The sequence below is a fragment of the Cyprinodon variegatus genome, unplaced genomic scaffold (genome assembly GCF_000732505.1).
Source record: "Cyprinodon variegatus isolate N-32 unplaced genomic scaffold, C_variegatus-1.0 Scaffold1295, whole genome shotgun sequence".
In the NCBI taxonomy this organism is placed as follows: Eukaryota; Metazoa; Chordata; class Actinopteri; order Cyprinodontiformes; family Cyprinodontidae; genus Cyprinodon; species Cyprinodon variegatus.
Window position 1 is genome coordinate 104607 of NW_015151748.1, and position 11405 is coordinate 116011.

The window sequence follows — 11405 nt, forward strand, 5'->3', positions numbered from 1 at the left end:
CAGAAAAATACGTCAAAGTGAAAGATTTAAACTGGGAAATGATAGAAAGTCTGATGGGAAAACCAGTAGGACCATCAGAGACTGGCAGAGTGACGTCAGCATAAGGACAGAATAGTAATTATGATAATTATTATTATTTGATCATTTATTACATTATGTTGTGATAAAACAAATAGTTTTCTGGGGTGAGTCTCGTTTCCTCTTTTTACTCCTTATCAGTTGGTGGCGCTAATGCGCCTTTAACTAGTTATCCAACCGCCATAAAACACAAGAAGAAGAAGCAGCAGCAGCTAGCTAATGGTGGTGATGCTAACAATAGAACTACAGCGCCCAGAAGTCCGCACTATAGAACTACAGCACCCAGAAGTCCGCGGGAAGCCGCGCAGCCGCAGTCCATCCGGGCTGCTGTTGTTGTTTAACCGGGTCCAGGTTCTGCTGCTCCATAAAGTTCAGGAATCAGAACCAGCGGAGGAGCTTCCTGGAACCGGTTTAAGCCGCTCATGGTTCTGCTGTCCCGGGTTCGGACCGTCTGAGACCGCCGGCCGGCAGGCGAACCCCCAGGCCCGGTGGGCCGCGTGAGATGAGCCGCTGCTGGAGCTCCTGTTCGGGGTTAGCAGAGTGAGCGATCCCCGCAGACATGTGGCAGAACCTCGGCCTCACCCTGCTGGTCATCATGGCGACGCTGCTCTGCGTGCTGCTCTTCATGCTGTTCGGTAGGTTTAAAAAGACTGAACCCAATAAAACAGCTTTTATTCTGAAACTTCTCTGATCAAGTTTAAAAAGAAGCAACAGGAGGTCAGAGCGGAACCTGCAGCAGCTTCTAATCAGTGACATGAAGCCTCATTGAACCGTTTGGGTCAAATTATCCCCACAGTTCATGAAGCTTCATGCGAACATGTCTCCACCTACTGGTGGAGTGCAGAACTACAGTTAGGAATAGAATCTGGGATTTTATTTTAGCAGTTTTTCCATTTTTCCCCTTTTAACCTTTTAACCTCCACCTCATTTTGGGTAATCCTCGCCTATTCTGCATACTTAAATGGGAAGCATATAACTTAGGGACTGTCAGTCCAGATTACATTATTTGAAAGCTAACACCCTCTAGTTTCTGAATATATAAATTAAAATTGGATGAGATCAACCTGCATCAGTTCAAATGACTCAAAGTAGTTTTTTTTATTCTCGGAAATGATGGATCTTTTTTGGACCCGCAAATGCAGAAAATTTCAGACCTCTAGCTATAACAGTTCCAGATGTTGGGTTTTGAACGTAGCGTGCAATGGCTCCACCTGCTGGTAAAGATTTACCGGTGGAACTTTATGCATTCTGAGTTATTACCCCCACTTAAAGGAATAGTACACCCAAAACATGATTAGCCTTCATTTTCTACTCACCCCCATGCTGAACAACACTCTGGAGTACTTTTTTGATATCTCAAATGCATCTGGAGATCTGGGAGGCTTCTTGCTGTCTGCTGACATTCAAATAATGGAGGTCTATGGCGCCCGAGGCAGAAAGGTCCATAAAAGTCCACAAAAAACGTGTCGATATTCCTCCATACTGCTCGTCCAATGTATTCCAAGTGTCCTGAGTGGGTAGCGTCCAGAATTTACTCGAAACGAAGTCATTTAGAATGTTTTTAGAGCCTAAACAGTAGTGTATAGGATTTCCTAATAGCGCCCCCATGCGCGCTCACGACGCTACGGTAGCCGGCAGACCAAACCAGATGAAAGTGCGCATTCAGCGTCTGCTCTGCCAATAATGCAAGCGTAGAAGAAGAAATGTGCTGTTTACCTGTGCAAAGAAAGAAACAACGAAAGAAAAATGTCTGAGGACTTCAGTGTTGAGGAAGAGCATGAGTTCTTTGCCGAGCTGAATGCGCACTTTCATCTGGTTTGGTCTGCCGGCTTCCGTAGACTCGTGAACGCGCTTTCAGGAAATCCTATACACTACTGTTTATGCTCTAAAAACATTCTAAATGACTTTGTTTCGAGTAAATTCTGGATGCTACCCACTCAGGACACTTGGAATACATTGGACGAGCAGTATGGAGGAATATTAATAATAATAATAATACATTTTATTTAACAGCGCCTTTCTAGACACTCAAGGTCACTTTACAAATAATACAAAAAATAAATAAAAAGACGATGAAAATACAAAATACAGATACAGGAACATAAAACAACAGAGAACAAAAAACAATTATGGATAGGGAAAAGAGCAGTGTATATTGACACGTTTTTTGTGGACTTTTATGGACCTTTCTGCCTCGGGCGCCATAGACCTCCATTATTTGAATGTCAGCAGACAGCAAGAAGCCTCCCAGATCTCCAGATGCATTTGAGATATCAAAAAAGTACTCCAGAGTGTTGTTCAGCATGGGGGTGAGTAGAAAATGAAGGCTAATCATGTTTTGGGTGTACTATTCCTTTAAAACCCAGCAGTTCGCCGGCGACCCGCTGGGTTTTAAGATGTTATGTTCCTTTGAAATTGTTAATGTTTGGTCTGCATAATATCTTTTTAAGTGTAAAATGTCTTAGAATAGTAAAATAATTTAAGCTTCACTGTTTGCTCTCCTCCAGACTCCCACATCTGGCCTGAACACTGAGGCTGTTTAAACGCCTGTTTTCTGAACCACTTCCCGGAGCGGTCACATGGTATCGCGGTAGCGAGGCCTCAGACGTCATTAACTTTGGCCCCTCCTCTAAACGAATCAGGCCTCGACACCCGCTTCGCGGAAACGCCCCCTCCATTACTCGACGAACGCCTGGAAGCCTCGGCTCATCTCATGACATCACTACTTCTAATACTAGAACATAGATCCTACAGAAAGCTGGAGGTTATAGAGAGGAACTAGAGTAGAGATGTAGGGGGCGCTGTTTGGAAAGTTAAGCAGTCAGGTTCCAGTTTTCACTTTTCTTAAAGATGAAATCACCATAGCAACCAGGTCCATCATGGCTGCCTGCAGAGGGTTTAATCTCAGATTAAAGAAACACTAAAATGAGAAGACTCGGTGTTCCAGGTCCAAAGTGCTTCACAGGAAGGACGGCGTCCTGAGATTTTCAAAATAAATCTCTCAGATGTCGTTTCCTCGGCGTGGTGCTGAAGATGAGGATGTTTTTGTTGGAAGATGCCAGAATGATGAAGGTTCATGTTTCTAGCTCCGCAGCTTTAGAGCTGCAGTAAAAATCAAACTCTGCGTCTTTGCTTCCAGTTTTATAAACTAAACACCGATCAGACCGACCAATCAGAGGCGTACTTCGTTATAATCCTGGAAACTTCACTCGCTGCTCATTAACCATAAAGTTTAGTTTCCTGTTTGGTTGCTGGGATCTTATTAAAGGTCTAATTCTGACATCATGTGGCAGAAAAGCTTTGATCTGGTTAAAATAAAAAGGTTTTAAATCAGAAACCAAAAGTTAGAATGAGTTAATCAGTGGAGTTAAATTCTCTCTATTGGTTTTAAAGGTAATCTTTAAAGGGTATCGCGGTTACAGCCCAGATATATTGTGATGTTGGGTTTTCTTGATATTGCCCAGCGGTGAAGCTGATTGGTCCGTTCTGCTGCTGTGAGGTTATTCTCAGTAACCAGACCTTCCTCCTCCTCTTCCTCAGGTTGGTACGTCGTCTGGCAGCTCTTCTTGTCCAAGTTCAAGTTCCTGCGGGAGCTCGTCGGGGATGCCGGCACGCCGCAGGCCGAAACTCAACCGTCCGAACCCAAGAGCGAACGCCCCGCCTCCAGCGCCCAGGCCGCCAGGAGCCGGACCTCACGCCAAAGAGTCTCCTTCCCTGAGAGCCCCTCGTAGATCATGGCCCCCCAACAGGAACCTTTTTACAGCTCCGTCAGTCACATGGTCTCCTGTTTATCCAATCAGCTGATCTGGACCTCGTCAGTATTTCTGTAATCTCTTCCTCAGGCTTTTAATCGGCTGCGGGGATTTTATTTTTATTTATGATGAAACTAAAGCTTCCAATAAATCAGTAAAACAAACCGAGCCTGTGTGGAAAACAGTCTATCCTAAAATGAACAGTTGATTCTGTTCACAGGTTAGCAACGCTGGAGCTAAATATCCAGTTAAAACTTCTGTCACACCTTGATGATTTAGCCGTGCGTTCTGCAGAAGTTAGGCTGTTGGACAGAAGTTCTGAACTCGTTATGAATAAACGCCCAGAATAGAAACACACAGATCGTTCAGCGTATGCCAGCATTTTAGGAGACTGTGGGACGTCAGGAAGACGTTGGATAAATTACTGAGGTGTGACAGGAGCCTCAGCGACTTTAACAGCAGCGACTCGACTAATTCAGGTACAACGCTGCCCCCCAGTGGATCTCTGCAGCATTACATGCAGGTAGAAAGGCAAACAATGAAGCTCAGACAAATGCTGGGTTTTAACAATTTATTGTTGTGGAACAGAAACAGAAATGTTCTCAGAAATGTAAACTTTGATGTTGGAGGTAAATCTGTAGAGAAGAAGTCCCTGGAAACAGATGGAGATGTGAGGAAAACTTCACACGCCTCAGCATCATCACCGCCTCTGTCTGAAGTCAGCGTCCTGCAGAGCTCTGAACCAGGAGATTCAAACGGCGCCGCTTCTCTCCAGCGGAGCGATTAGGGAAGAAACACGACAGACTGGAAATCCTCACGGCGTTCATGACGTTCCTCCAGCTGCCGACTCTCCATCCTCACGCAGCTGGAGAGCTGCAAGAAACCAGCAGCCGGTTTTAATTAATCCAGCAGTAATTCATCTGGTAATATTCTATAAACCACATGTGGAAGAATCATCAAGCAGTTTCAGCAGCGTTACTTTACTGCTCCTGAAAGCATCAGAGCCGTTTAACCTCTGCAGCTGGTTCAGCTGAACGTCTGTCGGAGGTTTACCTATAACCCTGCAGCCAGCAGCCGCCGCAGGGCCTCAAACGGCCCCTCTTCTCTCTAGCAGACCGATTAGGAAAGGACAGAACCACTGCAGGCTCAGCCTCGCTGGAAACGGCTGCATCATTAATTAAATTATGTTTTAATAAAGAAGCTGCTGAGAGAAGCTCCATTGCTCCAGGAGGTGAGAAGCACCACGCTGCAGCTTCTGCTTCACAAACTTTAGGTTTAAATCAAACTCATGGAAGTAAAATCGAGTTCAGATCAAAGCTCACCTTTCTGCAAACATCTCAGGAGGACAGAAACCTTCAGGTGACGCCACCAGCAGGAGGATGGAGGCGGATTGTAGTCATCATCGCCATGGCTGCTCTGCTCTATCCGCCAAACACACTTCTTCTTCTGCTGAAATAAACCGCGGAGTGCTTCTTCTTCTACTTCTTCTTCGGCGGATTGCAAACAACCTATAAATGCATACCGCCACCTACTGTACAAGAGTAGCCCTAAGGTTCTATCTACAATATTCTATTTTTTTTTATTATTTGTTATGTAAAAAAAAATAAGGCTTTATTAATGACCCTAATTTACTCCCAATCTCCATCTGTCCCTAAAATTCCTTTAATGCTCCATTATTCTCTCGCTTTCCCCCATATTACCCATCCTCTCTTTTAGATGCATATTCATACCAATTACTGCGGAGTGCTGCCACCTGCTGGTCTACTTCTTTTTCCTCTTCTTTACATTTTTACTTTTAACAAGACTTTATTTACACATTTCAAAACATATAAACAATTGACGTGAAACAAGCGTCAGCTGAAAATCATTAAATGAGGATCTTGTTCAAATGTAGTTGCTACGGTGGCCCAGAGGTGTCAACACAATTACAAAACCCGCAACGGAAATATAAAACTACAACGAAAGTTACGCAACAGCTGGTCGTTCTCCACATGGACGCTACATACATAAAGGCTGAGGGCAGCGAGGCCGACGTGCCTAGAGGGCGGCCATCTTGGATCAGACCACAGTTCAGCTCCTTAGATCTCATTTTAATCATATGAAAGAGATAATATTACCATAATCTGACATGTCAGAACACCTTAAAATACCAAAAACAAATTCTAAAATTACCTTTAAGTTAGATTACACATATTTATTCACATTAAAAACTATTTAAACTGAATTAAATTAAATATTAATATGATAAACACAAAGCTTTATATTAATATATTATAACATCATGTTTAAAAATCTTTTAAATATTTATATAGTATGTTATTATTATTATATACAGGATTTTTCAGGATTTTTCTTTGATAATGAGTATTATGAGCTATAGAGGAAACTTAGTTGTAATGTGATTTATGAAAGAGAGTAAAGACAGTACATAAATTATTTGGTTTTTATGTAAATTTTATGTTCATTTTTATGTATTTTTTGTTATTGTCAAGACCTTTTTTGGTCAAATCGTACTAAATGGTAAATTTATGTTTTGTCAAACTGAATGATTTATTTGGACACAATTAAAGTCCAACTAAATCATTTCCATTTGTCTAAACTTCTTCAAACAGTTTTTTAAATCATTATTCACTTTTATTTGAACATCAGTTCATGTATGTTTATACACATAAATACATAGTTAGTTAGACACAACAAAAATAAATAAAAATGAACATAAATTTAATCAAAAAAGAACAAAATAATAACTTTAAATTTATTTTGTAAATCGATTTACAACTAAATATCCTCTATTGATCATTATACTCTTTATCAAAGAGCTATTCTTAAAATGCTGAATATTTTATTTATAATATACTATATAAATATTTATCTGTTAAACATGTTCTCATAATATATTAATATAAAACTTTGTGTTTATCATATTAATATTTAATTGCAAAATATATAACTTTGCATGTATTTCATCCAGTTTGAGGTCAGTTTAAATAGTTTCTAATCTGTAATCTAACTTTTTATTATTTTTGCTCTTTTAAAAGGTTGTGACGTGTCAGAGATTATGGTAATATTATCTCTTCCTTGTTATTAAAATGAGATCTAAGGAGCTTCCTGTTCATTCTGACAGCAGCTGTGGTCTGATCCAAGATGGCCGCCCTCTAGGCACGTCGGCCGACGTCCAATGAGGCGTCTGCGTAGATCATGGGTGCTCAAGTCCAGTCCTCAAGAGCTACTATCCTGCAACTTTTTAATGCACCCCATTTTTGACACAGCTGAATCGGATTACGGGCGGAGGTTGGAAGGTCGGAAGGTCGGAAGGTCGGAAGCGAGACTGGAAGCCGTGTGGTCGTTTGGTGCATGGCGCTTGTTTCGAAGTTGCTTGTGGAGAAATGTCCTAGGCCGTGAGTAGTGGGGAAACAGGAAGCGATTATTGCAGGATGGAAGAAGGATATGTAGTCACACTTAGCAAAAATCCTGCATTTTATTTTTGCTACATTCAATAACTATTTATTCCTATAACTTACCCATTTAATGAGTAAACATTATTACAAGTTGTTGAATATTTTCTCCATATTATTGTTGTGTCATCAGCAAACATGTGCTTTAGGTCTGTCTGTCTGTTAATGACCTCCTACCAATGTTTGGGTAAAAATAATGTTTATCTGTAATAAGAAAAGTTTTTCTTTCCTGAAATGATCCAGAGATAAAAGCTTCATAGATTTACTGCAGCTGAACCCATTTCTATCCCAGTAAACAGCCGGTACTGGTGGGTGGCGGCAGCTCTGGTCCTGCATGACTCACCGCCGTCCAACAATGACCTCTACTGAGGAGCAGCGGCCGACATGAATCCCAGCTTTGTGAGCTTGGCGCTCACTCAGCTGACCCCTGAGTCTGACCGCCGCCGCCGCCGCTTTATCCGAGCGTTTGCAGGAACAGAACATTTCTCTGAGGAAAACCAATAAGAGGACAGAATGACGTGTTTCTGCTGGTTCTGGACAAACAGCAGATGTTTGATGCTGCAGAGATTAGCGCCCCGCTAATAATCCCGTTTTAGGGAGAAACTGACTCTGAAGGCCTCGGTTCAGATCCGGTGACGCTCCTAATGAAAACCGCCAGATTATCCACCTTCAGCCGCTGAAAACAGCTCCTATTAATCCTTCATCCTCCTGCTTCACTGCAGTTTCCACTGACATCATCATATTATTCAGGATTAATCATTTAATAATCGCAGAGTTTAAAAAACCCAATAATCACAGGAAGATGGAAAACTGGAGCCAGAAGCTGAAGCTGTGGGAACTTCTGACGTCAATAAAGGTTAAAGATGCAAAGATGACATCATTTAAAATCTGAAACTTGAAGACATGTTTGATAATCTCTCTAATTGATCCGTTTTATCGCTTCCTGAAGAGCCGCTGGACTTGTTAGGTGACTGATGAAGACTTTAGGATCTTTCTGCAAACTGAAGGTTTGTTTCCAGCATTTATCCAGATCCGCAGCGTAAGGAGCTCCAGAAGGCCTCACTGATGGTGGGTTGGTTTAAAACCTGACGGCTCAGAGGGAAGTTATGCAAGAAGCACGAGGTCTGCATGTGAATCAAGCCTTTGTTTCTGTCAGCTGACCGCCAGCAGGCAGAGCGGGAGTCCAGCCAGCAGAACCTGCATGGACCGCACTGCCTCAGGCCTGACCTTCGACCCGACCGGCCGCCGGGCGCCGCCGCCTCAGAGGGGAGACTGGGATCTTCAGTTCCGTCTGATGCGGACCTGAAGCTCAGTTGCGTAACATCTGCGTGGTTCCACTGAGGTTAAAGGTCAGAATGTGGATTGATAGAGCCCAGAATCTTCCTCACATGATCCTCTGGAATGAGGAGAGACTCTTCATGCAGCCTGACCTTTGACCTGCTGCTATCAGCTGGAAGTTCTCTTAGATCTTCATGAAGCAGAAGGAGCTGCTTGTTTCTCTGATGGTTCCTGGTGGGCGGAGCTTATGATGCAGCGGAAGCAGGAAGCTCCTCAGACCAGGAAGCTGCGTTTCAGGAACATTTCCATGTTTCTCTGTGGATGAGTGAGGAGATGAATTAGTGTCCAACCTGGAAGAAGATCAGGTTCCTCTGCTGGACCTTCAGCCATGAAGGAGGAGCCGTTTGAAAGATCAGAAATATTTATTCTACGTCTCAGTTTTTTCTTTGAAAATAAACATCTGTTTGTTTTCTTTTCTTTTATTACTTTTTGTCAATTTTATCATAAATTTCAAAGTTTATTTCTAAATGAAGATAGTTTATCTGAAGAGGCTGAGATGATGCCGGCCTGATCCAGGTTCTGGTCTTTGGATCCGTCCATCCGTGGCTCCCAGACCCTCCTGCATGTTTCCTTCCTGCTGATTCAATAAACAGCTGATTCCTGCAGACAGAAAGGACCTGGTTTAACTCTGGTCTTCATTTCTTCCTGGGTTCATGTTTTTCCCAGAGGCCCGCAGCATAATACATCCTCTGAAAACCCTGCGGCCCCCATCAGGCAATCACTTTGAAACAGTTCTGGAAGAACAGTTTAGAACATGCCGGACTTTGTGGTTTGGATCCAGAGAGGACAGAAAGTGCAGCAAGTGCTCCTCTGTCGAGTCAAACTGGGTCAAACCGAGTCGAACCGAGTCAATCCATGTTGAACTGAGTCAAACTGAGTACATCTGAGCTGATACGGGTCGAGCTGGGTCAAACCGAGTCGAACGGAGTAGAACCGAGTATATCCGATACGATCCGGGTCCGATAGAGCCGAACCGAGTTGATCTGAGTCAAACCGAGTCGAAACGAGTCGACCCTAGTCGAATCGAGTCNCAACTATGCCTCGCTTAACATACGTCACGCACTCCGTTGCTCTTATTGGTTGTAGGTCTATCCAATTGAGTGCAGAGGCATTTTTTTTCCTGGTTCGTTCGAAACACGCCCCATAATCACAGCTCTATGGAGCAGCATCAGACTCATTCTGACTAGAATGGAGTCTGACTACGTCAGGCTAGCAAATTCCTGGTGGCACCCCTGGGTGTCAATGGGTGAAAGGGGGGGTCCACCCTGGACAGGTCTGATTAAACCTAACAGTCATGTTTTTGGACTGTGGGAGGAAGTCGGAGTACCCAGAGAGAACCCACGTATGCTCAGGGAGAACATGCAGACTCCATGCAGAAAGACCTTGGCAATCAAACCCGGAACCTTCTTGCTGCAAGGCAGCAGTTCTACCCACTGCACCACTGAGCAGCAAAGTTCTTAATAATAAATATTAACTATATTAGATAAGGATAAATGATATTGGGTTATTTCATTATGGATATAAAGTAAAGTAGATCATTTACTGGTTAGAATACTGTCTACATGTCCAGAGGTGTAGTCAGGAAATGTTAAGGGGGGCCGAAAGTGGAGAGGCACCAAAACCTCTGGGTCAATCTCCATTCCAACAGGAAAATCAATGAGCACAATGAGCAAAAAAATTAGATTTACAAGTACTAATATCTACATAGATTGATTATTTAATACTTTTTCATTAAAATAGTTATCTATTATTTCAATGATTAATCCTATATGACATGCGGAGAGAAATTATTTTCTCTTTACCTCATAGAACACTAAATGTAGTTCTGAAAAGATCATGAATTCTGGATTTACCATCTTTATTGTTAGTATATTGATTTGCATAATTAACCACAGTGTTCATGTTGTCCAGTAAATGTTAATATATGAAAAATTTAAATGTTTAGAATATTCCACTAGAGTATTGCTGTTCCCACCGTCTGTATTAGAGGGAAAAAGTGGTAGGGGTGGCCATGGCCCCCGCTGGCCCCCCATCTAGCTCTGCCCCTGTTCTTGTTCCACAATCCATACCAGTAGGTGGCGGTAATGCACCAACCGTGATCAAACTTAACAAAGGAAGAAGAAGATGACTCTTATTTTTACTTTTAACAACACATTTTATTTACATAATTTAAAACATATAAACAATTATTAACATAAAAACAAGTTTCAGCTAAAAATCATTAAATGAGGAACTTATTATATTATAATTCTCCATCATCTGACACAGAACATAAAATGATGTTAAAACCCAACAGCTGAATAAAATCCTCCATGTTCTGTGTGGAAGTGAAACTGTCTTTAACTTAGAATAAAATGTTATAAAATGAAATAAGGACGTAACGTCTGTGTTTCTAATTCTCTGATGGAGAAATGACCTGAGCTGCGAGCAGCGAGGAAACAGGAAGCCGTTCTTATGGGACGGAAGAAGGAAATAGTGAAAATGAAGAAGATTGGAAGAGAGTCGCGTCAAAAAATTAGAAAAGTGGAAAAAGCAGAGATCAGTTGAAGGGGAGTCTAGTTCAGAACAATCTAGAGATGAACAATCTAGATATTCCACAGGAAAACTAAATGATTATAAAGTCATTTTCACATTAGTTAATCAGGGAGACTCTTTCACAGACTGGAATCCGGTTCATTTAACAAAATCCATAAATAAACTAATAGAAGTCCTCAGAGAACATTCTGCTGCTTATCCAGGATGTCAGCAAAAGATCTGACGTGAAATTAGAGCTCAGAATAAG

At 42.2% G+C, this 11405-nt stretch overlaps 1 protein-coding gene and 1 long non-coding RNA gene across 2 annotated transcripts in view; one reads left to right on the forward strand and one right to left on the reverse strand.

Moving 5' to 3' along the window:
- Window positions 1-285: 285 nt before the first annotated feature.
- smim13 (small integral membrane protein 13) lies at window positions 286-3846 on the forward strand. The gene is made up of 2 exons (XM_015402070.1): window positions 286-713; window positions 3619-3846. Exons 1-2 carry the CDS (start codon window positions 638-640, stop codon window positions 3807-3809), a joined length of 267 nt encoding a protein of 88 aa, XP_015257556.1. The 5' UTR covers window positions 286-637; the 3' UTR covers window positions 3810-3846.
- A 554-nt stretch (window positions 3847-4400) lies between these two features.
- Window positions 4401-11405, reverse strand: part of LOC107102675 — an 11032-nt gene continuing 4027 nt past the window's right edge. Inside the window, exon 3 of the long non-coding RNA XR_001482138.1 lies at window positions 4401-4703. This is a non-coding gene — a long non-coding RNA (uncharacterized LOC107102675). The remainder of the gene's footprint in view (window positions 4704-11405) is intronic.